Source organism: Leucoraja erinacea, chromosome 11 (genome assembly GCF_028641065.1).
Source record: "Leucoraja erinacea ecotype New England chromosome 11, Leri_hhj_1, whole genome shotgun sequence".
Taxonomy (NCBI): Eukaryota; Metazoa; Chordata; class Chondrichthyes; order Rajiformes; family Rajidae; genus Leucoraja; species Leucoraja erinaceus.
The window spans coordinates 4,782,570-4,797,166 of NC_073387.1; the positions used below are offsets into that span (position 1 = coordinate 4,782,570).

A 14,597-nucleotide genomic window follows, 5' to 3' on the forward strand; every position below is an offset into this window, starting at 1 on the left:
GCCTCAGTGTTCCTGGATCAGACCAGTTTACTGTCCAGGTACACTCCAAGGTATTTGTACTCCCTGGTAAACTGCACATCCACGCCATTGATGGAGACAGGGGACAGGGGTGTTCCTCTGCTCCTAAATTCCACCACTAACTCCTTAGTCTAGTCAGTGTTGAGCTGCAGGTGATTCAGCCCACACCACTCAACAAAGTCACCGACTACACTTCTGTATTCAGCTTCCCTCCCTTCACTGATGCAGCCACAATTGCAGAGTCATTCGAAAACTTCTGCAGGTGGCAGGAGTCCGAGTTAGATTTGAAGTCCGAGGTGTAGATGGTGAACAGGAAGGGGGAGAGGACCATCCCCTGTGGGGCCTCTGTCTTGCTCACCACCATGTCTGAGGCACAGTTCTGTAGCTGAAGAGAAAGAATGAGTGATGTTTTGGGTCGCAACCTTTCGTCGGGAGAGGGGAACTAGAGATATAGGGAGGTTTCACGGCAGTCGGGTCACGACCCATGACCCGTACTGTTGCTATGCTACTCCAAATGGATTACACACGATGAACTGCAGATAGGCACTTACCATTGTTTCCAGCGCAGCGGGCCCGTTAAAACCCGCTGAAATTGTCAATTTTTGCGCTGTAAATAATTATGGAAATTGGGATAAGCGTGTGAGACATTTAGCCTGCCTCAGAATTTCAAAAGTGAGGAGAAATAACGGTAGATAGAAACGAGAGCTGAAGGGACAACAACAGACAGAGTGCTTGACGAACATTGGCCGTTTGCTCACTGCATTTCATCAACTAAGGCATTATTTGTGTTTTTTCTTGATTCCTTTGGCATCTAAAAAGTTTCAGAAGTGATAAATCTGGCTGTCATTTTTTTTAAATCGCCCATGGTTCTCGTGGGTTTTCACATACAAAATGAAAACGCATCTGAAGAAAAATTTACAGCCAGATTTATCACTTCTGAGAATTTTTAGATACCAAAGGAATCCAGAAAAAACATAAATAATGCCTTACTTGATGAAATGCAGTGAACAAACGCGATAATTCCCAATATTTTCAATGTTTACCAAGCAATTTAGCTGCTGTAGTCCCTTCAGAACTCGCTTCTCTAAACCTTAATTTCACTTCACGTTTGGAATTTTAAAGTTGGGTACATGTCTCTCACACTTACCCCGACTCCCACAATTTTTTCAGCGCAAAAATTCACCATTTTGGTGGTTTTTAACAGGTAGGAATATACGCGTTTCTAGCATTAATAACATATACCGGAAGTGAAGGATGTCTTCCAGTTGGATTTAACGGCTCCGTGCGTCAAGCCCTATGACCCGGTGACCTTACATGCAACCCCCCTATAGAAGGGCAAGTGAAAACGACAGGTCGAAGCAGATGTTTAAGAAAAATCGAAGGTAGACAAAAATGCTGGAGAGACTCAGCGGGTGAGGCAGCATCTATGGAGCGAAGGAATAGGTGACGTTTTGGGTCGAGATCCTTCTTCAGTGATGATTATCAAGGAAATGTAGATTGGTTCATTGTTGGCTATGGGGAAGGTGACAGCGAGGCATACAAACAGTAAAATTAATCAGGAGGACTACTTGGAGAACTGGGGTGGGGAGGGACAGAGAGAGAGGGAATACAAGAGTTACTTGAAGTTAAAGAAATCAATATTCATACCGCTGGGGTGTAAGCTGACCAAGTGAAATATGAGGTGCTGTTCCTCCAATTTGTGCTGGGCCCCACTCTGACAGTGGAGGAGGCCCAGGACAGAAAGGTCAGTGTGGGAGAGGGAGTTAATGTGTTTAGCAACTGGGAGATCCCATATGATGTCTCGTTTTCACACCTTACGCTTCCTTATCTGTGTCTCCCTCTCTCCTGACTCTCAGCCTGAAGAAGTGTCTCGACCCGAAACATCACCCATTCCTCCTATCCTTACACTTACACTTCCATATCTCTGTTTCTCTTTCCCCTGACTCTCAGTCTGAATAAGGGTCTCGACCCTAAACATCACCCAATCCCTCTATCCAGAGATGCTGCCTGTCCCGCTGAGTTACTCCAGAATTTTGTGTCTTTTGTGTCAGCTGCCCAAGCAAAATGAGGTGCTGGTCCTCCAATTAGTGTTTGGCCTCACACTGACAGTAGATGAAGCCCCGGACAGAAAGGTCAGAGTGAAAGGCCCGTATTCTACAAATTGCAAAGTTAGACTTTCCTTAAACTCACCTTAAACCTGCCGCTCAGTCTAACTAAACCTGACGCTCGGTTTAAGAAAAATTTGGTATTCTGGTAGCGAGGCTTAGTTAGACTAAAGTCTAAGACGAGCCTAACTTTAGACTTTGGTTTTAGCTGAGTATAAAGTTAGTTGCCATGGTGACGATGTCTGCTTGTACTGCACATGTGCAATGCAATAGCAGAAGCACGAGCAGACGCCAACTTCAACATGGCTGACAAAAATAAACCGTGGAAAGGAAACTATGACGCCAGCGAGTAAGAATTTCTCCTGATGTTACTAGCCGATAAAATTACAATTATCGAGGAAAAAAGGTTCTATGCCACCTTTATTTTGTTTTGGACAACTATATGTAAAACTCATTTTTCTCATGTAAAACCATGAATTCAGAAATCTTTGAAAGGAATTCATTCAATATTTCTCAGAAATAAAATAATTTTAACATTAACATTTACATTTACCTGTACAATCACAGAATATCTGCCCTTCCGATTGACAAACATCTGAGCGAGGTCCCAACCTGGACTTCTGATTGGGACATGTGTGCAATCAATTGCCCCTATCACGCCAGGAAAGCGGAAATGCTGGTACAAAGCATTTTGTGTGTCATGAACTTGCTGGGTAGTTGATGGGAAGGAGATATAGGTTCTTCTCCATTGGGCTATGTGGGATGACACCTCCTGGACTATACGTGACATAGATGGCTGTGATAAACCTGCATCATCACCATGCATTAGTTGGAAAGTTCCCACATAGACAATGAAAGAATTTCTCTTTTAAAAATTTCCTATCCCTTCTTCTGTTTACCTGACATTAAAAGTAATTTTTTCTGAGAAAATGTTGATTACCATATATCACTATAAAATAAAAATAGAAAAAAAGACAACACACTATAGAATTCAACATTTTTTGTCTCCGTAGCGAGCTTAAACCTTGCTTAAACCTGCCCCCTGCTGAGTCTCAATTTTGCGTCAAGTTAGACTCGAGTCTAAGGTCAGTCTAAACTTTGGTGATTAGCAGAAAGACAACTTAGACTTTAGTCTAAATATCAGGGATTTAAACCCGCCATCGAGTCTAAATTGCAGAGTTGGGTTAAACCTGCTGTTGGGTTTAAAAAAATTAGTAGAATACGGGCCAAAGTATTTAGCAACCAGGCATCATGCATGCCTCGGCAGACTCAGTAAAAATGTTCAGCGAAATGATCGGCCAGTCTACACTTGGTCTCGACGATATATAGGAGTCCACACCTGAAACAGCAGATACAGTAGATGAGGTTGGAGGAGGTGCAAATGAGCATTTGCCTCACCAGAAATGATTGTCAGGGTCTTTGGATGGAGTTGAGGGAGGAGGTTTAGGAACATGGTTGCAAGGGAAAGTGCCTGGGGAGGGGGTGGTTAAGGTGGGAAGGGTTGATTCTCAGGGAAGGTCTCTGTTGAAACAGGTGGAGATGGAAAGATGTTGCTAGTGGTGGGATCCCATTGGAGGGTGGCGTAAATGACGGGGGAATATGTGCTGGAAGCGACGGCTGATGGCGTAAAAAGGTGAGGAGTGAGGACTAGGAGGACTCTGTCCTTGTTGCAACCTGGGGGGGGTGACCTGGTATGGAACAACTCATCTTGAGCGCAGATGTGGAATGAAGTGTAGTCGAGATAGCTGTGGAAGTCAGTAGGTTTATAATAGACGTCAGTCGATGAAATTAACTGTTGATTGCAATTTTAACTGTGCTGTTGAAGAGCAATATTTTAGAACATGCATAAAATGGAAAATTCATTAAGAATTTCTGTCATGGTTTAAAATTCTCAATGTGTTAGAGCCAGAGCCTTAGAGCCAGAGTTGTACAACATGGAAATTAGTCTTTCAGCCCAATTGGTCCGTGCCGACCAAGTTTCCTAACCAAGCTTGAATTTGACTTGTATTCCTCTGAACCATGCCGATCCATGTACCTGTTCCAGCCTTTCATTTTAAACATTGCAATTGTACACACCTTCCACTTTTGGCAGCTTATTCAATATATCCACCACTGTCTATGTTGCAAAAGTTACTCTCTAACTTGGGGAGGGAGGAAAAAACTGGCCATTCACCCCATGTCTGCACCTGATTTTTATAAACGTCTAAGCCTCCTATTCTCCGGAGAATAAAGACATAACCTCTCCTAAAAACTTCAACCTTCCAGACATGGGTAACATATAAATCTGTCAATCTTGTTGTAAATCTTTTTGGCACCAGTTGCAGTTTAAAATAATCCTTGCTATCCACAGGGGTGATCAGAACTGCACACAGTACTCCAAAAGTGGTCCCGCCAATGCCTTGTGCAATTGTACATGAAGGCAAGCATGCCAAATGACTTCTTCCCCATACTGTGTCGACACCGCCATGGAACTATGTATCCGTATCCTTGAGTTTCTTTGTTTTACAACACTCAAGGGCTGTACCAGTTACTGTGCAAGTTCTGCGCTGGTTTGTCTTATCAATTTGCAACACTTCCTATCTATCTGAATTAAATTACATCTTCCATTCATTGACCCATTGGCCCTGTCAATGTAATAAGTCAGTGTGTTCCTGTGTTATGGAAAGGCAGTTGGCTCTATGACTGTCATTACTACCACACATCACCTATGCTTTTCAAATTTGATTGATTGATACTTTATTATCACATGTGACATGTCACAGTGAAATTCTTTGTTTTCGCATACCATATACAAAGTATACAAAGAGTTGCCACGCTTGGGTGCCGACAAAATTTCAAAGTGATCAATGTATTACCCAAGGTCCCTCTTTATTTTCAGTGCCTCCCCCTATCCTCCCACCCACCCTTTGGAGATATTTGGTGTGGTTTTCCACTCGTGCTGTTAGTTGACATGGAAAATTCTTTTGGCAGGAGAGCTGTGAAGTTTCTAGTGGTACTGCATTGAAATTTGCTGCTGAATTGCTATCTTTAATTAGAGCTTTGTGGATCATGATGGAAATTGATTCGGTCAAATGGGTCATTATGATGAAGGTTGTCATTTTAAACTTGTTTCTACGTGTTTTTAAAAATAATTAACGTAACTTTAACCCAAGTTGACACATAAGGGAAGTCCACTCAATCAACCTGGAAAATTAGGTGTCCAAGTAAGGATACAGGTGCTTCAAGAATTATTGTAATCATTGAAACAACAAGACTTTCTCTGCTACTGGTTTGGATTGCTCTTGTGTGTGTTTAAAAATTATATTGTTTTTTTGGTGAATGCAAAAGGTGTGCTTACAATCTTCATGAAGAACTTCAAGCAAAAAGCAGCATCTATGAATTGCAGGTGTCATTGCCACTCAAGATTTCAAGTGTTTAAATTTCTAAATTCATGTTGTAAATCTTATTTGCAATGTTTTAAATGCAGGTATGGAGAAGCTGGCACATTTTAACACTGAAAGGAAATGATTTTTCTTTAGAGGGTATATTTGATTTGCAAAGCACCAATCTGTCATTCTTTCTGTATGTGTGGAACAACTTTTAAGCTGAGACCTGTGAGAAAAGGGGCACTGGGAAAACACCATCTGTTGGGAAAACATGTACAACTTACTGTTCTACGCAGAGCAAAATTAGAAACGGAATCTTTCAGAAAAAAAATTTCTAAAGAAAAACGTATGTAAACCTTGTGATAACTTTTTTTAAAGTTTTTGAAAAAAAAATCCCATGACTTGGAGTTGCTTTTATGCTTTGTACGAATACTGTTGACAGTATACCCAGCATACCAAATTGCAATTGGTACAGGATTTATCTTATTGATACCAATAATATATCTGTGCTATCCTAACTGACTTTATGTGAGTCCAAAGATAGACACAAAATGCTGGAGTAACTCACTGGGTCTGGCAACATCTCTGGAGAAAATGGATGTGAACTTTAGGGTCAGGACCCTTCTTCAGACTGCGAGTCCTATGTTCTGAATTCTCCATTATAGGTTTGTAGGCACTTCTTACAAATAAGAACGTTGAAATTGTGGGCATGTTTTTCAGAGTCTTCGAGCTGATATGTCACAAAAAGTGCTGGACACTGTTGAGGTGATTGAATACAGCTTATTATTTGGTGTATTGTTGGTCTGTATTGTATTACATTACTGATACCTCCTCAATCTGTGGAGGATTCTAATGTTGGTACCCAACAGACACTTTGTGCATAAAACGAGGCTTGAAAGTGAAATTGGGATTTGTGGATTGAGAAAACACTACACAAATGAAGAGACCATATTGGTTTAGTAGGCTGCTTGTTGGTCCATGGCTATTGCAGCCTATACAAAGTGATGACGAGGGACTGTAAATAAATGCAGCTTTATTTGCTGCCTGCACAAAGCCTAATTTATTTATTTGCAATTGCCAGGAAAGTATGAAGAAGCTGCAAAGGGATGTGTAGAAACAAAGAACTGGTTTACAAATAAAGATACAAGTGCTGGAATAATTCAGAGGTCAGGCAGCAACCTGGAGAACACGTTTATGGTCAAGATCCTTCAGTCTGAAGAAGGGTCCAGACCCAAACCATCACCTATCCACATTCTCCAGGGATGCTGCCTGAACTGCCCAGTTAGTCCAGCACTTTAGAGACTGAATGCAATTGTTTTGTGTGGAGTCGTTGACTAAGAATGGGGTACCGTGGACTATTTGGGCCAAAGGGCCCAATTCTCTGCTGTGTGATGGTATAATGCCCCGTCCCACTTAGGAAACCTAATCGGAAACCTCTGGTGATCTTGCGCCCCACCCAAGATTTCCGTGAGGTTCCCGGAGGTTTTGGTCACTCTCCCTAATGGTCGAAAGTGGTTTCCGCGAAGTCGAGGCTTCTTCTATGTTCCTGCGATTATTTCAACAAAATCAAAACCGGCCTCGACTAAAAATAGGTTGCCGTTTGGTCGCAGCCAGTGGAGTGGGGTCGCTATTTACTTACAGGCAGTCGAAGGCAATCTCCTTTGCTGACCGGCCATTTTGATTGGCTCATTGGAGTTTTCAGCAAAGATCCTATAGGATCTTTGGTTTTCAGGACCGAGAAGATCCACCGGAAGGTAAAATGCCCACTAACTTTATTAAACTTCATAAAACTGTCTCCATTCCTTCCCCCCTCCCCTTCTCTCCCCTTCTCTTCTCTTCTCTCCCTCTCCCTCTCCCCCCCCTTTTCCCCCCCCCCCCCTTTCCCCCCCCCCCCTTTTCCCCCCCCCCCCCCTTCCCCCCCTCCCCCCCCCCCCCCTTTTTTCCCCCCCCCCCCCCCCCCCCCCCCCCCCCCCCCCCCCCCCCCCCCCCCCCCCCCTCCTTCTTCTCTTCCCCCCCCCTTTTACGTTCACGTTTCCGAAGTGGGACAGGGTCATAACTGGTAAAAAATATGTGGTCTTAATAACTTGATGCACTGAGTTCCTCCAATAGATTAGCACTCCAGATTCCAGAACTGCAGTCGCTTGTCTCTTTAAGTACCTTGAAGGCAAAATTTAAAAAAACAAAACATTTTAACAGGTTCAGGTACTGGATTTCTTGGCATTTAAGGGGTTCATTCTTCACATTGTGTTTTTGATTTTTTGCCTTTGGATCGAATTCTGTTTTTAATTTGTGTATTGGTGATGTCTTTATTATTTATTTTATTCCGATTATATGTTTTATTATTCTTGTTAATCTCTAAGGTGTCCTTGAGACTTTTGAAAGGCGCCCACAAATAAAATGTATTATTATTATTCATTGCTTGGCAGTGTAAACATGCAGGTACAAGAAGGAATTAGCCTGTTAACTTGATTTTAGATGGATTGGAATATGTCTAAATAAATCCAATTGCAATAACATTGGTGAAACAATGTCTGGGACAATTGTTTTTACCCATCAATTATATTTTCTATGAAAAGACTACCATGATCATTCACAAGATATATATTTTTAATGGTTTCCATGATGTTAAAGTAATTTGAAAATGCTTTTTATAGAAGGCACCTTTGTGATTTCAGCTCATTTATGGTGTTGAAGGAGATCTGTAAATCCAGATTTTTTTTTCAAGAAAAGCAAGGAAATGTTCAATAATGATTCGGCACATAAGCAATGTGCCAGAGGGGGTCTTTTCTTATGTGGAAGTGTTGATTTCAAGCAGGGAGACATTAAGAAAAATTTTGAATGAGGACGAACTTCTCCCAAATCTGGTTGCTGGGTGAACCTATCTTGTGCTTAGTTCATTTACATATTTCTGAAGGTGAAAGGAATTTGCTTTTTCTGTTCACAAGGAGTGGGACATCTCTTGCACGGCATGGTTCCGCAGCAGTAGAGTTGCTACCTTACACCGCCAGGGACCCGGTTCGATCCAGACTACGGGTGCTTATCTGTATGGAGTTTGTACGTTCTCCCCATGACCTGCTTGTGTTTTGTCCGGTTTACTCCCATACTCCCAAGACCTACAGGTTTGTAGGTTAATTGGCTTGGTAAAATTGGAAATTGTCCCTAGTGTGAGTAGAATAGTGCTAGTATGTGGGGATCACTGGTCGCCACAGACTCGGTGGGCTGAAGGGCCTGTTTCTGTGCTGTATCTCTAAACTAAACTAAATTAATATACTCGGCGGTCATTAACCTGATGTTTTTATTGTTAAGAGGTGGTTTAAACCCAAGATGGACACAAAAACCTGGAGAAACAGGCAGACCCTTTGTGTCGACCCGAAACATCACCCATTCCTTCTCTCCAGAGATGCTGCGTGTCCCGCTGAGTTACTCCAGCTTTTTGTGTCTTTCTTTAGTGTATTAAGTAATGTTGTTGTTTAATTTAAAAGAAATACAAACTTGGTACTGTTGCTAAAAAAATAGGTCATAATTGTCAATGATTGTTGTACCCCTTAAATGGTGTTTGTTAGAAGTGCAAAATAGATTTGCAGGAATCTACTTAGTCTCAGTGTTGGAGGCACATCCCATCTCTTGTGGTCTGAGCGATTAGCGAGTGTGAAAAGATACTGAGTCCTTATAGTTGAAATCATAATTGGTCTCATTTGATCTTATAATTCATGCTGCTAATTCCTTAAATTATGCTTCATGCAACATCCATGTGTTGTATTCCGAGAACGTATTTGTAGAAAACTTTGTTACATGCTGCATTTGGTGGAATCAAGATTCAATTACTTCAGCAATGTGTTGTTATTAAAATTACTGAGAGAATTGCATGTTTTGGAAACCACATGATTTCAGGGTGTGGTCAAGCAAGTCAGTTCTCAATGGTACTTTATTGTCACATGTACAGGTAATTTCTCTTTTGCATGCAGTTCAGAGGAAGTATTACTATACCTAGGGGCATCAGATTCGGTACAAGTGTTTCGGAATGGTACACTGAAAGAGTAAACGAGTGTTGTCAGGTTTTGATGTCATTTTCAAGTCATAAGTGTCTGATTTGACTGTTTCCGACCATTACTGTGTGTTTTTTGATGTGGTTTTAAAGTTGTTTAGGCGCCCTTTGTAGTCTACATGTAAAAGGCGCTTTTTAGATCCAGCAGCAGAACTCAATTTTTCTGAGCTTGCACATAAGCTCCTCTCACCCAGGGAAATTCTGTTGATGAAATGATAAAAGCTTTTAACAGTAATGTAGCTACGACAATTGATAAAGTTGCACCTCTCAAGATTAAAAGGAAAGTAAGGGTTAAAACATCTCTATGGTTAAAACATCTCCAGGGTCTGAAGAAGGGTTTTGGCCCGAAACTTTGCCTATCCCCTTCGCTCAATAGATGCTGCTGCACCTGCTGAGTTTCTCCAGCATTTTTGTGTACCTTCCATGGTTAAATAACTCTGTTCATACGTTTAAAAAATCATGTAGAGTAGCCAAACAAACGTGGAGAAAAACAGGACTAGAAGTATATCTTGGCACCTATAAAGAAACCATTGCTACTTATAATAATGCTGTAAGATCTGCAAGGAGGACCCATTAACGCAAATAATTGCAGAAAGTGGTGGAAATGGTAAGATTTTGTTCTCCACCCGTGACAGATTACTAAACTCTGCTTCAACCCCTGATTTCTTAAACCAAGCTGAAGAAATTGACTTAACTGTGAAGAAACTGAAAAATGTGAGCTGATTGCCGATTATTTTAAAGATAAGGTTCAGACTATCCGAGCTGGTATGCCTTTAGATTATACTGTCCTCTGCTGCCGACCTAGTAAGGCTCAGGCAAAAAATAGCAGTTTCATAAGTACAGCGCCCTCCATAATGTTTGGGACAAAGACCCATCATTTATTTATTTGCCTCTGTACTCCACAATTTTAGATTTGCACATTGTCAGATTTTATTAAAGGGTATTTTTATACATTTTGGTTTAATCATATAGAAATTACAGCTGTGTTTATACATAGTCCCCCATTTCAGGGCACCATAATGTTTGGGACACATGACTATGGATTGCTTTTTATTCTTTTATTCTGCTCGAAATAAATAATAAAATAAATAAATAAATAAATAGACAGTAATAAAAGTTTCCAAATGTGATGGAAAGGCTGGAGGAAAGACTAGGTGCTGAGAGCTGTCTTATACCTGCATTAAAGAGGCATTAAACACACCTGAGCAATGACAAACACCTGTGAAGCCATGTGTCCCAAACATTATGGTTCCCTGAAATGGGGGGACTATGTATAAACATAGCTGTTATTTCTATATGATGAAACCAAATCGTTTATGGACGGCACTGTATTTCTACCTCAGAACTTTGTAAAATTGTGGCTGAGAGCAAATCCACTACCTGTCATTTTGACGCGGTTCCTACAAAGTTTTTAAAGAATGTTTTTAACAGTTAATCCAGTTTTGTTCTTACAATTATAAACATTTCCCTTGAGACAGGAATTTCCCAGATGCAGTCACGGTGGCGTAGCGGTAGAGTTGCTGCCTTCAGCAAATGCAGCGCCGGAGACATGAATCCCGACTACGGGTGCTGTCTGTATGGAGTTTGTACGTTCTCTCCGTGACCTGCATGGGTTTTCTCCGAGATCTTTGGTTTCCAACCACACTCCAAAGATGTGCAGGTTTGTAGGTTAATTGGCTTGGTAAAAATGTAAAAATTGTCCCTAGTGGGTGTAGGATAGTGTTAATGTACGGGGATCACAGGAATTGGCCTAGTGAATCGCCTCCAAATACTAGCATTTACTTTCTTAAAGAAAATTAAATAAAAGAGTGGCCTCAATTACACTTTATTGTCATATGTACTTAGGTATAATCAAATTTGTTTTTTGCAAACAAAACTTAAAGTACGCAAAGAGTCGCCATGTATCTGGCGCAATGGACAAAGTTATAGAAGTACTCGGAGTCCCGATGGAATATGTTTTCAGTGGCTCCTCTCTGCTGGGTACCTTCTTGTTCTTGATGGCACGACCACCACTCCGCGACCTATCCTCCGACCAACCACCTCTCCCTGCCAGCGAACCCTGTGCAACAAAACATATTTAAAAACTTCAACCCTCTTGCAATAAAGGCTAATATGTAATTTGTTGCATTAACTATTTGCTGCATCTGCCTGCTTACATGTAGTGATTTCTGCACCTAAACACCAGATTCGTATGTACTCCATTCAGTTGCAATATCTCTTCATTCAAATAATGGTTTTAATTCCTCTTGCCAAAATGCATGTCCTCACTGTTTCCCCACAGTGCTACTATTGATGTAATTAAACGGATTTCTTTTTTTGTCTTTCAGGTTATATAATAAGTCTCGTTCTTCTAACCTTGCCAAGGCAGCACTTGGTCCAGCTGTATCTGTATGTTTTGACTGCACTACTTTTGTACGCTGGGCATCAAATTTCCAGGTAAGTTTCATTGAGAAATTCAGTACTTGGATAAAACTTTAATAAGAATGATTAGATATTTGATATCTACATGCCATTTCTAATATCTGATTTAAATCAAAACAGATTCTCAGTGGTCCTGTTCTGTCCAGTGCAAATGAAGTATTGTATTAAAGTATCAACACTAAGCTATGGCTTGAGTTAGTTTAGTTTAAGTTCTTGTCACGTGTGTGTATATATAGTAAATGCTTGCGCTACTGCTTGGTTTTCCTGAACATGTTAAGCAGATGAATTGTCATTGTAGCTTTGTGTGATTTGACTAAGTGCTTTATAGCCAATTAAGTAATAGTTTGAAATACATTTATGCAGTCTGGATAAATTAGAGCTGTAATTCACCGCCCCCCCCCAGCCCATTAACAAAAAAAATATGGGACCTCCAATCAATTCTCAGCTGAATGTTTGTAACTTTCTGTAGCACAAGCTACCTGCTGGAGTTTTGGTCCAAACTTGTGCATAAATTCAAAGGGGCTAAAAGGTTTAAGGCTATGATTTGGCGACAAGAAAGCTTTAATTTACAGCCTCTTTATTTTTGCGGTCGTAAGGGCTGTGGAAATAGCGTCATTCAAAGCTACTAATATTGTTTGTACCTCGCATGGTAACTATTTCAATTTTTCATTAATTGGTAGAAAATACATGATTTATTCATTAGATGTTCAAGTTTAAGTGAGTTTATTGTCATGTGTCCCTGATAGGACAATGACATTTTTGCTTTGCTTCAGCACCATAAGTTGATGACTGAATTATCAAATGTGTTTATATGACAATGGAGTGTAATGTGATAATAGTAGCGATTTGGTGTTGGCATTGCATTGCTTAAATAATCAGTTAATAAATTGTCGTTTGTTCACTCCAATTCAAACAAGGAAGTATGGTTGTATACTTGTGCTATTAGTTGAGCTGGTTGTATACTTAAATAGCAGCGATGAGCTGCTCTTTGCATTTTGTAAACCCCCTCCCTTCCCTCCATCCCATTGTAATATTTGTATGTGACACAATGCACATGAAATGACTAAACCTCTGCATTGCTTTTTAATATGTGATGTGATGGCATCCTGTGCTCTGCACTGATGGCTCGTGTTTTATCAATATATAAACTTTTAAAATGCTTATTGTAAAATATTGTAATTGATGTGGCAAGTTACAGTTTCAGTATCTGATGCATCTGCGGAATGTATTGCTATCATAAATTCTTGAATTATTCGTTTTTTGAAGTTTGTTGCAGTATTTTGGTTTCAAAATAATGTGTTCAGTTTGGACTTTTTGAGAAATGTAAATTTAAAACTAATATTAGGAGTGGTAAGACTATCTTAGATATGAAATGATGCAAAACATTATATGTACTTAAAATGGAGTGAAATACTGTCGTAAAGTTAGTTTTCAATGTACTGCTTAGAATGTGAATATTTTAATATTAGTAATCTGTACACCTGCATGCAATATGTGTGTATTAATGGTCCAATCAGTTGCTCTTGGAGAGAATTGAGTAATGGATGTTATCCATGCTTGTCTTTGTTTTTGGGACCTGATTTTTAGACCCAAAAAGCTGGAGTAACTCAATGAGTTAGCAAGCATTTCTGGAGAAAAAAAATAGGTGACGTTTTGGGTCAAGGCCCTTCTTCAGACTGAGACGGAAAGGAAAACAAGGATGATAGGTGATGATATGGGGAGATAGACCTCAAATGAACCAGCATTTCACTTGGACTATCTTTGACATCAATCTATGAAAGTAAGCATGCAGGTACAGCAGGCAGTGAAGAAAGCGAATTACATGTTGGCCTTTATAACAAGAAGAATCGAACATAGGAGCAAAGAGGTCCTTCTGCAGTTGTACTGAGCCCTAGTGAGACCACACCTGAAGTATTGTGTACAGTTTTGGTCCCCTAATTTGAGGAAGGACATTCTTGCTATTGAGGGAGTGCAGCGTAGGTTTACAAGGTTAATTCCCGGGATGGCGGGACTGTCATATGCTGAAAGAATGGAGCAGCTGGGCTTGTACACTCTGGAGTTTAGAAGGATGGGAGGGGATCTCATTGAAACATATAAGATTGTTACGGGTTTGGACACGCTAGAGGCAGGAAACATGTTCCTGATGTTGGGGGAGTTCAGAACCAGGGGCCACAGTTTAAGAATGAGTAAGCCATTTAGAACGGAGCCGAAGAAACACTTTTTCTCACTGAGAGTGGTGAGTGTAGGTTCTCTGGATGCTTTGAAGAAAGAGCTAGATAGGGCTCTTAAAAATAGCGGAGTCAGGGGATATGGGAAGAAGGCAGGAACGGGGTACTGATTGGGGATGAGCAGCCATGATCACATTGAATGACGGTGCTGGCTCGAAGGGCCGAATGGCCTACTCCTGCACCTATTGTCTATTGTCATCTCCCTACTGGTTCTTGATCTCACCGTCTCCACCACAGGAGATACACTATCGTCTGACATCTATTATAAACCTACTGACTCCCTCAGAGTGAGCTGCTTTAAATACCTGGGAGTCCACATCACAGAGGATCTGACATGGACATCACACGCTGCCGCACTGGTGATTAAGGCAAGGCAACGCCTTTACCACCTCAGGCAGCTGAGGAAATTCGGAGC

General features: G+C 40.9%; 1 protein-coding gene across 1 annotated transcript in view; it reads left to right on the plus strand.

The window, feature by feature from the left end:
* rnf145a (ring finger protein 145a) overlaps window positions 1-14,597 on the plus strand; it is an 86,809-nt gene that overhangs the window by 12,581 nt on the left and 59,631 nt on the right. Inside the window, exon 2 of the mRNA XM_055642595.1 lies at window positions 11,861-11,969. Coding sequence (XP_055498570.1) covers window positions 11,861-11,969 — 109 coding nt within the window. The remainder of the gene's footprint in view (window positions 1-11,860; window positions 11,970-14,597) is intronic.